This window comes from Ursus arctos, unplaced genomic scaffold, assembly GCF_023065955.2.
Source record: "Ursus arctos isolate Adak ecotype North America unplaced genomic scaffold, UrsArc2.0 scaffold_18, whole genome shotgun sequence".
NCBI classification, from domain to species: Eukaryota; Metazoa; Chordata; class Mammalia; order Carnivora; family Ursidae; genus Ursus; species Ursus arctos.
In genome coordinates, this window is record NW_026622852.1 from 60,241,944 (window position 1) to 60,254,023 (window position 12,080).

At 66.4% G+C, this 12,080-nt stretch overlaps 4 protein-coding genes across 4 annotated transcripts; 3 read left to right on the forward strand and 1 right to left on the reverse strand.

Annotated features, from left to right (window-relative positions):
- Nucleotides 1-43: 43 nt before the first annotated feature.
- Nucleotides 44-3,779, forward strand: LOC113248406 (uncharacterized). Its single transcript, XM_048223026.2, has 2 exons — nt 44-55; nt 338-3,779. The coding sequence occupies exons 1-2, from the start codon at nt 44-46 to the stop codon at nt 1,478-1,480; spliced, it is 1,155 nt and encodes a 384-aa protein (XP_048078983.1). The 3' UTR covers nt 1,481-3,779.
- On the reverse strand, nt 2,911-4,361 carry RNF208 (ring finger protein 208). The gene has a single exon (XM_026489892.4). It carries the CDS (start codon nt 3,708-3,710, stop codon nt 2,913-2,915), a length of 798 nt encoding a protein of 265 aa, XP_026345677.1. The 5' UTR covers nt 3,711-4,361; the 3' UTR covers nt 2,911-2,912.
- A 3,044-nt stretch (nt 4,362-7,405) lies between these two features.
- CYSRT1 (cysteine rich tail 1) lies at nt 7,406-8,645 on the forward strand. The gene is made up of 2 exons (XM_026489875.3): nt 7,406-7,692; nt 7,950-8,645. The coding sequence occupies exon 2, from the start codon at nt 7,958-7,960 to the stop codon at nt 8,381-8,383; it is 426 nt and encodes a 141-aa protein (XP_026345660.1). The 5' UTR covers nt 7,406-7,692; nt 7,950-7,957; the 3' UTR covers nt 8,384-8,645.
- Nucleotides 8,646-10,827: 2,182 nt separating this feature from the next.
- RNF224 (ring finger protein 224) lies at nt 10,828-11,280 on the forward strand. Its single transcript, XM_026489906.2, has one exon. The coding sequence runs from the start codon at nt 10,828-10,830 to the stop codon at nt 11,278-11,280; it is 453 nt and encodes a 150-aa protein (XP_026345691.1).
- Nucleotides 11,281-12,080: the final 800 nt, after the last annotated feature.

Sequence of the window (12,080 nt, forward strand, 5' to 3'; positions counted from 1 at the left end):
GGGCTGGGTGACCCACCATGGGTCTGGGTGGGGACAGCCGTCCATGGTGGGCACTGTAAGCTGTTGCTCAGCCATCTTTGCTGCCACACTTAGGGGTCTGATTCCGCTGTGTGTGTCGGCTCTTTGCCCCCTTGGCACGAGCTCTGCCCTGGCTCTGTCAAGCAGGGGGCAGTCTTAAGCGGGCCCTGGAAGGAAGGGCGGGTACTGACCGTTCCTCCCCAGTTCCTCCCCAGCCCGCAAAGCAGCAGTCCCGGCAGGGGAGGGAAGGTGAGGGCAGGGCAGCCATTGTCCCCGCCCCTGGGAGGGGCCTTCAGGGTCCCGAGGGGAATTCCTGTAGGAGGAGTCAGGCTGGCTGGCCTACCCACAAGGCTGCTCCCTGGAGTCCGTCTGTCTGTTCGTCGCTTGCGAACTCAGGGGTGGGCTGTGGCCACGTCCAGGCCGGGGCAGATCCGGTGAAGACGGCACCCGCGGGCCCAAGAAACTCCCGGAACCCGCACAAGCGCCAGGGCCCAAGCGACGTTGGCTTTCCAGGGTGGGGCAAGGAGCTGGGCGCTGGGACCAGGCTGCGGCCGCTTCGAGGTCAGTGCCAGACCCTGCCCCTGCGCAGAGGGCCACACTGACCTTCACAGCCCCAACCACCCTGGTCGCCACCCTGGGGACCCCGCCCACCCACCCGGACTCCTGTCCCAGGGCCCCCACTCATGGCCCCTGTGACCTTAGCTCTGGACTCACCGGTCTGCCTTCAGCCTCTCTGGGCCCTGAATGCCTAGCTCCCCCACTCCAGGTGCTGGCAGATGAAGAGTTGGACAGCAGGGTTCTTAGGAACCCCCAGGGTGCTGGGGCTCTAGACAGTGAGCCCCTGCTGGGGGCCACAGCCACAGCCTGCCCCTGGGCTGGGCAAGGGAGGGAGGATGAGGCTGGGGAGCAGGCAGGGGAGTGGGGGGGGGAGGAGTGCCCCATTTGCACAGAGCCCTATGGGCCCTGCGAGCACCGCCTGGCCCTGCTGAACTGCGGCCACGGCCTGTGCGTGGGCTGCCTGCACCAGCTGCTGGGCACAGCCCCCAGCACCAGCCTGGGCCAGGTGTGCTGCCCACTGTGTCGCCAGAAGACACCCATGCTCGAGTGGGAGATCTGCCGGCTACAGGAGGAACTGTTGCAGGCAGACGGGCCCCAGGGCCCACGGCCCCCTACCCCCCCTGCTCCGCCCCGCCGGGGCCCTGGGCCCTGGGCCTCCCTAGAGCATCGCTACCAGCTGCGCTTCCTGGCGGGGCCCGTGGGCGGCCAGGGCTGCCTGCCCTTCCTGCCCTGCCCGCCCTGCCTGGGCACCCGGCTCTGGGCCTTGCGGGAACGAGGGCCCTGTGCCCGCCGCCTAGCGCTACTGGGCCTGCTGGCCCTTGAACTGGTGGGCCTGCTGCTCATCTTCGCACCGCTCATGCTGCTGGGGCTGCTCTTCATGCTGCTGGACCGCTCCGGCCACTGAGCAGGGTCTATCACACCCGCCACCAGCACCATGGGGCCCTCAGATGGTGCTGGCCACTGGTGGACCACGAGACCCAGGCTGGCCCCGAGGCCTGAGGACCAAACTGAGCAGCCCAAGATGGAGCCGGGCACTAGCCTTTAGTCCAGACCCAGACCTGGGGCCAGGCCGACCCAGGAGCCAGAGACGTCAAACCACCCTGCCGCCCAGACGCTAACTACTGGTGCCCACGGACAGTGCTGGAGGAGGCCTGCGGCCAGGCCCCACACTGACAGCTGTCTTCACACCCCTCTCCCGGCCCCACCAACCTGTCTGCAAGAGGGACACAGTGGACGTGAAAGTGAACCCAGAAGGCTGTCGTGTTATAGATAAGGGCCAGTGCGTATTCCTTGAAGGTCAGGGCAGCAGAGGGGAGGGGCCCTTGCTGCGCCAGCTCAGGCCACAGTTTCCTCACTGACTGGGTCAGGACCCAAGGGGGTGGCCCGAGTGGCCAGGTATCCAGCACATGTCCCTGAATGACTAGGCCTTGGGGCTGGACGGCACTGACCTGAGGCCCGAGTGCCCTGTAACCTCCTGTCATTGAGCCTGGGGCCTTTATCTAAAGGACAGACACAATCAGCACGACCTCATGGGTTTGTGGGTGACAGGCTGAGTGCTGTGCTTAGCACAAGAAATGGCTCTCAGTACACAGCAGCTGCTACTGAGACCTCGCCACCGTGTTCTTGTCGTCTCTATCCCTTCATCAGCCCCCTGCGGCTCTCCCCAACCCTCCTCTCCTCCCCCCTCCACCACAGAGCTTGCTTCCCAAATCCAGGTAGTGGAGTACAAGATCGAAGGCCCCTGGGTCCCCACCATGGTCTCAGCCAGCCTTTGTCTCAACCCTGGCTCAGACTGGCTCAAAAGCCATTCCCGTACAACTTCAGAGGGTCCGGTGGGTACCAGGAGCCTGACAGATGGAGACGTCCCCCATCCAGCTGCCCCCACATCCAGTGGCCAGTGCAGAGGGTACGTCCGCCCTTTGCCCGCACACAGGAGGCTGGCTGGCTCTGCACAGACGTGTGGGGCATTCGTACGCGCGCACACACACACACACAACCAGGCCCAGCCCTCCTGAGCGGTGCGCCTGGCCCCGCCTGGCCCCAGCAAGCAGAGCAAGTGGACCCGGCGCAGCACTGGGCCTACCTCTGGTGGCTCCAGGCTGGACCCTGTCTGGGCTGCTGCCCTGGGCACAGGCCACAAGAGCAGGCTTCAGTCCAGGGAACAAGGTGCAAACTTTGGCAAAGAGTTTTAATGGCAGAGCTGGCTGCAGCGACAATGCCACACGGGTAGGGACCAGAAGCTGTGGTGGGCGAGGGGTCAACAGGCGACGGGGCAGGGCCGGATCCCTGAAGAAGCGGCGAGCAAGGACTGGCGGGCAGTGGCGAGCAGGTGGGTGCTACATGATGGAGCAGGCGGACAGCGGGTTCCGAACGTGGCAGGTGCACGCGGCCCCACAGTACTGCCGGAAGGTCTGGTAGCAGCTGCCCTCCGGCTCACCCCCCCACTGGCCACCAGACGGGGCGGTCAGCGCCTCAGGTGGCAGGCGGCTCAGAATGGACGTGTTGACGGCGAGCGCAGCCAGGCCGTAGTCCGTGAAGAGCACCGTCTCGCGGCGGCAGGTGGGACAGGAGATGAACTTGTACTTCGGGCAGGACTCGTAGAGAATCTGCAGGCACTGCTCACACACAGAGTGCAGGCAGGACAGCACTCGGGGCCGCCGCTGGGTGACGTTGTACGTGTGCCCGCAGGTCGGGCACTCCAGGGGCTCACCTGAAGCTGGTGCTGCTGTGGCGGGGGGGCCCGAGGTGGCAGGGCCAGGCCGCACCACGTACTGATTCACGATGACCTCGTCCGCGGGCGCCACTCGGGGAAAGCCCAGCTCCACACTGCCCTTGCGGGGCCGTCGCGGCAAGGGAGGGGTGCGGGGTGCCCCTTCCAAGGCAGGCACGTCCCCCCCACATGCCTGGTTGACGATGATCTCTGTGTCTGAGGGCCAGGCGCGTTTGGGTGCCAGGGCAGGGGTGGGCCGCGGTGCAGGTGGGAAGCAAGGGGCAGCCGCCTGCAGCTCGGGGAACTTCTCAGGGTGAACAATCTTCATGGCCTCCATCTTGAGGATGACATGGGGGCCCTTCAGGCAGGACATGAGGAGGCCTGGCCAGCCACTGCCCACCTCGGGCCCAGGGTCAACCGGCATCCGGCTGTCTCCAGTCAGACTGGGTGTTCGGGTGGGTGGGGGCGTCGGGTGAGGCCGGGGAGGAGGAGAGGGAGCAGCATCCTGGTCCCGCCAGGCCTGGTGGGGACCCCGGCCGCCCCGAGGACTCCTGGGGGCGGCCGGCGAGAGCTGGGGGGGCAGGGCCCCCCCCAGTGGCCACAGTGGCTTCTCTGGTCCAGTCCTAGGAGGAGGAGGAAGGGGTGGGGGAGGAGGAGGGAGGCAGGGGCAGGGGGGTATGGGAGGCTGTCCTGGGCTGCAGGTCTGGCCCAGGGGCTCACCCAGGGTCTCTGGCTGCTGAGGCTGGCGAGGGGGTGTGGGGGGAGCTCCCCCTGCAGCCGAGGTCAGCAGTCCCGGAGCAGGGACATCCGGGCAGGCAGGGGCTAGGTGGGCCCCATGGCTCCAGGACAGGGCGCCCAGGGAAGGCAGCTAGCCTGAGCCCTGGCTGCGGGAGGCCCCAGGCCGCGGGATCGGCGGCGGCGGGAGCAGAGGAGAGGCCTGGACCAGGCCCGAGCTGCAGGTGAGAGACAGTGTGAGGGCAGCGCCCGGGCCCACCCTCACCCTGCACAAAAGACAGGGCGCCCGACCTCTGACCCTAACCCTCGCTGGATTCGGAACCCAGCCCCCTCCCCAGCCTCCGCCCCCAAGGCCCAACCCCTGCCCGGGTGGGAAGGGGCTGCGAGTCGCGACCCCGCGGCCGTCCCGCCCCGCCCGAGCTCACCTGCCCCAGCCTGGCGTCCCCGGGCCGCGCGCCGCCGCCGCCGCAGAGGTTGTCTCAAAGGCAGGCCCGGATGCGACGCCCGCGCCTCGGCCCGGAGGCTCCGGAGGCTCCGGCGGCGACCTCGGGCGATGGAGCGGCACGGCGGCTCTCAGGGGCGCGGGGCGCGGGGCTCCGGGCAGCGCGGCGCGGCGGCAGGTGCGTGCGGAGCGTGGCGCGCTCTGCGGCGGAGGCGCGGGGACCGCAGTGCGCGCGGCGCCCGCCCGCGCCCGCAGCGCCACCCCCCGTCTGGGGACCCGCGCGGGGTCCGCGGGGCGGGGCCTGTCTCTCAGCCGCCCCTCCATCGCCGCGGGCCTGGCGCCCGCTCCCGGGGTTGCCTGGCCTAGCGAGCCAGCCGCGTGTGGATCAGGACCCCCGCGTCGCCCCTTTTCAGTACGCCCCCATCCTGCGTCCTGCCTGGCCGACCCTGGGTCCTAGTCAAGTACCCCCACCTCCAATTCTAGACGGGAAATCCTGTTTTCCGAAGCCTGGGGCCTCACAATGCCAGAGGGAGGAAGGCAAGAGGAGTGGAGAGGTGGTCTCAGGTTCCCAGGACCCCACCCGGAGAATGCCATATGTCCCCCCCAGAGAGTCAGGGTCTCTGCTTGTCCTTCCACTCTGTCCCCACGGCGCATGCCTCCAGCTCACGAGTGCACCCAGGTTGTGCTCAACGAAGAGGACGATGTGACCATGAGGGGTGAGCAAGATACCCGAAGAGTGGAGGGAAGGGAGGGACAGTAGTTGGGAGAAGGCTCCAAGGACAGGAATGCTGGACAGATGGGTGGGGCAAGGTGTAGCAGAAGGTCAGACAGACAACTGGACAGGCCAGTGGGGCAGCCCACTGAGGACACGCACCCAGGGTGGGGTGGCCTTTTCCGGCATCCCATTAGGTCAGCACGTGCCCTGCCGTCACATATTTGCGTGCTGACCTGACCCCACCCAGCACAGAGGCCCCATTCCTTTCTGCTTCCTCCTCAAGCCCGGCTCCCCTAATTCCCTGGGATATACCCTCTGCCTGTGGGGAGCCCTCAGGTGAGAGAAAAGGCAGAGAACATGTTGACAGCTAGTGGGCAGGGGCCACAGCTGCGGGAGGGGGGGGCTCCACGGTGCCACCTCCTGACCTGCTCCAGCTACTACATGGCATGCTAGCATTCGTGTGACCACCACCGGGCCCTGCGCCTGACCCTGGACAATCTCAGCCTCTTCCGGCCACAGCCCCTCTCCTCTGTACAGGCCCGACTACACCTGGCTATAGGCCTTCCCCCCGGGGGGCCTTCAGGGCAGCAGAGCCCAGAGAGGCCGCTGTTCCTGGTGAGGAAGCCCACGCGGGCAAAACAGACCCGAGGCGCGAACCTGTGCCATAGGGGTACTTCGCAGCTGTGTGTGACCTCAGGCTGGTGTGTCTGGGGCTCAGTTTCCAAAGCCATTCAGCGAGAGAGGGTGAGGGATGGGCGCCGGTGAGCAGGTGCGCGGCAGGGTGGGCGTCGAGGGCCTTATGGGTCCTGGCGTGAAGGTGGGGCAACACAGAGAGCCCCGGCCAGGGGAGGGCTAGGATCCCAGCCTCGGCCTCCAGTTCCGCTCAACTTCCCAGCGACCCGCTGGGCGCGCACCCAAGGAAGCACCAGCCACCAGGCCCCACCCCTTGCCCCGAGGCCCCGCCCCTGGGCAGGAGATCCCGCCCCGTGCAGGCGCGCCTCCCCGAGCCCGCCTAAGTCCGCGCTCGCTGAGCCGGAACCCCGCGGGTCAGCGCTGACCGGCCCAGGTTGAGTTCTGGACTGTCCAAGGCCAGCAGAACCCGAACCGGGTCTTTAGAGAAACCTTTGAGCGCGGAGGCTTCTGGGGAATAAAGTTCTCACCGGCCTCCCGAGGCCTGTTGCGCGCATGCGCCAGCCGCCGCTTCGCAACAGGGGGCGGAGTCTGTTGGGGCAGTGGGCGGGGCTTTTTGAGCCTGCGCAATGAGCATCTGTCATACACCTGCGAGGTCCGGGGCCCCAGGCCGACTTCCCTGCTCACCCAGAGCCTCATCGGTAGAACTCGTGTCCGGACCGGTCCGACTGGCCTCATGCAGGCCACCCCGGTCACCCTGGCCTCTGGGCCACGTCTGATTTAGTCCCGCCCTTCCTTGGGGGTTCCCTTGGGCACCAAGGATTGGGGGTGCAGGTCCTGGCCCCACCCTACTGCCCAGATCGCTCTGGGGAAGATCCCCAGGGCCGGGCCCAGCCCCAGGTGCTCGCAGCCACTGCCACCCCAAATACGGCGACCCTGTGTGGCAGGTGCTACCGGCCACCTCACAGATGAAGGTGGGGGGAGGCGTGAGTTCCGAGGGTGGAGACGCTGGTGGTGTGGGAAACTCATGGTCTCCGAGCCCACCAAGGAGAGAGAAGCTGCAGTTTCGGAAATGAGCCAGAAGGGACACCTGGGGGGCTCCATTGGTGAAACGTCTGCCTTCAGCTCAGGTCCCGCTCTCAGGGTCCTGGGACCGAGCCCCACCTCGGGCTCCCTGCTCAGCAGGGAGTCCGCCTCTCCTCTGCCTCTCACCCCGCTTGTGCGCGCTCTCTCTCTCAAATAAATAAAATATGAAAAGAAAACAAAAAGAAAGAAATGAGCCAGAAGTGTCACTTGCCAATGAAGCCCCGGTCATCCCCAACTGAGAGATCACTTGTGGCAAAGGGTGTGAATCAGACCTGTTTATGGGTTGAACAACGCAAACCTCCAGGCGGTCTGCACGCTCAAACACCTTCGTCTCTGCCTGCCAGCTAGAGGCTCTGCTCGAAGTGAGGACCTCTGTCCTCTGCCTCAAAGCAGAGGCTTCGAGGTGCGGCAGTGACAGCCGGGGTTCCCCAGACCCCCCGCAGGCAGGGAAGCTGAGGCTGACGTCAGGCTTACCTCGTGCCCTCCTTCCTGGTGACTGCAGGTCTTTGGAGGGCTGCGGACGTGCCCCAGACGCGTGGAGGCTGAGTCACCCAGGCCGTCAGTGCCCCTTTAGCCCCGGTGGGGGCCACCACCCACGAGAGAAGGAAGGGTGGGTGGCTGCTGTGCTGGACGAGCCAGGGCCTCCTGGGATCCTGGGAACCCCATCTTTGAGCTCCACCCCACGGCCCCGCCCCTCCCCAGGAGGGAAAAGGCAGCTAGCTGCCAGTTGCTTACCTCATAGGCACCGGGACCTGGCCCACAGGACAAGAGGGTAGACTGCTGCCATCACCACTCCAGGTGGGTCCTGGGCTGAGGGGCTTCCCTGCACTGGGGCTCAATCACGGGCACAGCCTCCCCAGCCCATTCGCAGTCCCATCACGGGGCACTGCCATGCAGGGAGGGCAGCTGGGAGACACTGGCCCTCACACTCAGCTCACCCCCATGCACAGGCGCGGACACACAGGCCTGGCTTCTCCGCGGGGTGGGTGCTTTCTTGGGCTGCAGCTGTTCCCCTCCCCTGAGCCGATATTGTCTCCTCTGCCTGCCCCCGCCAGGCTGGGCCATGGACCCGCATGAGATGGTCGTCAAGAACCCGTATGCCCAGGTCAGCATCCCCCGGGCTCATCTACGGCCCGACCTGGGGCAGCAGCTGGAGGCGGCTTCCTCTTCCTGGGGGTCACAGCCTCTGCCTGCGGAGTCCTGCCCCTCAGAGCCCACCCGGCTCCTGCAGCCCACCAAGGAGGCCCCAGAGAGCAAGGGCGCCAAGGGGACCAAGGGGGCCACCCAGATCCAGGGCCAACAGGCCCGGCCACAGCCCGGCAACCCCTATGGTAGTGGGCAGCGGCCGGCAGGACTGACCTACGCTGGCCGGCCACCCATCGGGCGTGGTGATGACATCGCCCACCATTGCTGCTGCTGCCCTTGCTGCTCCTGCTGCCACTGCCCTCGCTTCTGCCGCTGCCACAGCTGCTGCTGCGTCGTCTCCTAGCCCAGCCCTGCCAGGCCGCGGGGCTGGCTGCAGGACCCCACCATGGCTCAGGCGGCCATGGCACTGCCCACCCATTTGGGGCAGCCACTGACCATTGTCATGGGCGTTGGCCACTTCCCACCCTGGACAGGAGCACCCACTTGCCAAGAAGGCCAACTGCCCAACTCCAGCCCCTTGCGAGAGAGCCTGGACACCTGCCGTGATGGCAGCCCTGGAGACACCCTCGACCACCTCCCTCGAGGCCCATGGCCCAGGCAATAAAGCAGAGTGAGCTTTGTTGTGGTTGCTCTTCTTTACTGCTGCCCCCTTGAGGAGGGTCCCGGGCTGGCCAACAGCACAGGCTCAGCCTCTGTGGGGCATTCAGGAATGGGGAGGGCACCCGGTGTTGCAGGCCTCAGGTCTGTCCAGAGGGATGGGAGTGCGTCCCCTGCCCTGGCCCAGCCGGGCCTGGGTTCAAGCTGTCTTGCATTCCCTAGGGCTGAGGCCAAGGCTGGGAGACAGGTCAGGCAGTGGGTCAGACAGTAGGAGGATACTATGCATGGAACCCGGGGCGGGGGTGGAGCCCCAGGAAAGGCCTCCAGGAGGAGGGTCATGTTGGCAGGACCGTGGCGGGAGGGACTGGCTCTGGCAAGTTTCTGGGAGTGGGAGCCCTGGCGGCCAGCACCAGGCCCTGCCCATCCATGAGTCACTGCCCTACCTCAGCCGGGGGGTTTTTCTGGTTCCTCGTGAAACGTCAGTTGCTCACCGTCTGCTGTGTGGCACCCAAGCCATGCTGCTCCTCTGCTGTCCTGCCTGCAGGGCCTGGACCTGCTGGAAGAGGGAGCAGGAAAGGAGCTGGCCAGTGGGCCCCACGGAGGACAGATCTCCCATCTGTCTGAGCAGCGTAAAGTGCCTGCCTGAGGGGGCATGTGGGGAGCTAGGCTGCTTAACGCTGGTATCGCCTCACTGCTGGGGTGAGGCTGGGATGCCGGGGTGGGGACTGAATGGTAAGACCCGTGCTGGGCACTCCGCCGTTTCCAGGGCCAGGCAGAGACAGCTGGAAGAGGCAGCTGAGCGGGCCTTGCGGGCTGGACGGGTCCCGGGGCCAGCCCTCCCCTAACCCAGGGTGACCGTCCACAAGGCAAGCCCTGTCTCTGGGCGTGGGTGGACAGGTCATTGGTCTGACTGTGCAGGCCCTCAGGTGGGCCAGCTTCCTGGCCCCTGAGCCATGGCCTGCCACCACAGAGGATGACCCCACCCAGGCCGGCCGCAGACACCTGTCGGACCAGTCAGGGAGGCTGTGGACTGCCAGGTGCTACGACTGAGGAGGAGCCCCTCTGGTTCTTGGCTTCCTCCCAGCTGAGCAGTGAGGGTCCCGATCCCATCCTGACCATTCTTGACACACCCCATTGTGCTGTGCCCACAGTCAAGGTCACCGTGCTGGCCCAGGGGCCACAGCCAGGCAGATGTGAAGGGGGAGGTGGCCTCTACTGGGGGTGACCAGGGAGCCCCAGGGAGCTGCTGGGCAATCCCCGTGTGTGAGTGAGGGTCTCCAGACCTGTGCTGAGCTCCTCCTTGGGACCTTGTGGGGCTGGCTGCTGCCCTGAACGGGGGCACGACAGACCCAGACCAGGCAGGAGGAAGGTGCGGGACAGATCGACATGGACACATGCACACTGTGGGTTGAGCTTCAGAAGAGCAGGACCCTCCGGGCTCTGAGCCAGGGAGGGTCCTGGCAGGTTACCTGGAAGGGGCGATGCTTGAGCTAAGAGTTGAAGCAGCAGCCCCCAGGTCAAGGCCAGAAGGCTTTCCTAGTGCGAAGTGGGGGGAGCATGAGAGTAGGGGTGGTGTGGAGGTGGGCCTGGCTCACCAGGGCGGGGAGAGGGACCCTGGTGAGCTATGAAGCCGAGCCTGGCTGGGGGACTGGTGGAGCTGGGTCCGGGCAAGGGGGCGGGAGTGCCTCATCTCCTGCTGGGTTGGTGGTGCTGGTGGATCGAGTTGCAAGTGCTTTGTGGCTGAAAGGGGAACCCACACCTGCCTGCAGCCACCACCCGCCTCCCTGCTGACTCGTCTGTGCTCGGCCAGTAATGCGAGCCCCAGGAAGGGAGCCGCAGGGCGCCCTAGGTCCCCCCCAGCCCCTGGACATCCTCTGGCTGGGCATAGCTGCCCAGTCGAGCGGATGCAGGTAAGAGAGTCCTCGGGCTTAGGAAGGCTGGGGAGTGGGGGGGGCCTGGAGCTGAGCAGGGGGGTCAGGGAGAGGGACCAAACAGCGGGACAGGCTGCTGCCCACCCGGCAGCCACAGGAACCCAGGCTGTGCTCAGACTCTGCCGGCCACCACCCACCCTCTGCAGAGGCCCAGGCCCCTGTCCTCTGGGGCAGGCTCCTGTTGCCAGGGCCCAACCATGCACGATAGTCTCAGAGGCAGGCAGGGTGGGCTGCAGCTCCCCTGCACGCCTCCCCCAGGATGCTACAGCCTGAGAGTCCCCAGGTCTCCGAGGAGGGGACAGCCGCTGGGTCCCGGCGGGGTGACTGCATCATCTGCTACTCAGCCTACGACCTCGCCGGGCACCTGCCACGCCGGCTCTACTGCGGCCACACCTTCTGCCAGGCGTGCGTGCAGCGGCTGGACGCTCCGGCTCCCGAGCAGCACTGGATCCCCTGCCCACAGTGCCGCCAGAGCACACCCACACCCCGTGGAGGGGTGGCCATGCTGGACCTCGACCTGGCCGCCTTCCTGGCCGTGAAGGCTGAGCGGGAGCTGTCTCGTGTGGAGCCCCCTGCGCCCCCCAAAGGCGGCACTGCCATCACTCGGCAGCCAGCCAGGCTCTGTCCCACCTTGGGCGCCCAGCCCCACTTCCCCCAGGCCAGGTGCTGCTGCGGCCGCTGCTGGGACGCCCCTGACAGTCCCGAGGTCTGAGTCCTGGCAGGGGAGCTGCTGCCCACCGCATGTCTCTACCTTGGAACCTCCAAGGGCAGCACAGGCAGCCCAGAGCAGCCTGAGGGCCGAGCATCCCGCGGCTGCCCTACACAGACTCCCCCAGACCGCAGCCTGAGCTTGGGGGCTGTGCCCCTAGTACTATGACACTCTTTGAGACGCGGGTGACCTCCTGCTTGTCTTGGCCAGGATTCCAGGGCCTCAAACTAGCCTGACCGTGTGCAGGGGGAGGGTGCTGCTGTCAGAGTCACCTGCAAGCCCAGCCCAGGCCTGGACTCAGCTCAGAGGATGCCTCCATAGGTCTCCGGCTGCAGGCCAGAGGGTCGGGGCCTGGCCAAGTCTGTACCTGGTCATGCTGGAACCCATCTCCCCTTCCCTGTAAAAAGTCTCAGAGTTGAGAGCCAGAGCAGGGACAGAGCCACCTCCTTCATCCTTGGCTTGCGAAGCATCCCTGTGAAGTTCACTCATTCAACAAAGTGCGCTGAGCACCAACTAGGCCCTGGGCACTGTTCCCGGAGGGTCTCCTGCAGGCCCAAAGTCCCTGCCATGACAGGTGTCCGGGGAGAGGACCCTGGGTGGGGCTCGCTCTAGGACCAGAGAGGGTGGGGGCCTGCCTGAGGTTGCACAGCTCCGCAGAGCCACTCCCACACGAGGCCTTTTCCTGGCCCTCAGCTTCCTCCTGCCTCACAGGGGTCACCACACAGACCCTTCCCAGGGGCCAGAGCAGGTGCTGGAGGCTATGGACACAGACACTCCCCCAAGTCAGGCTGCAATATCCCCAT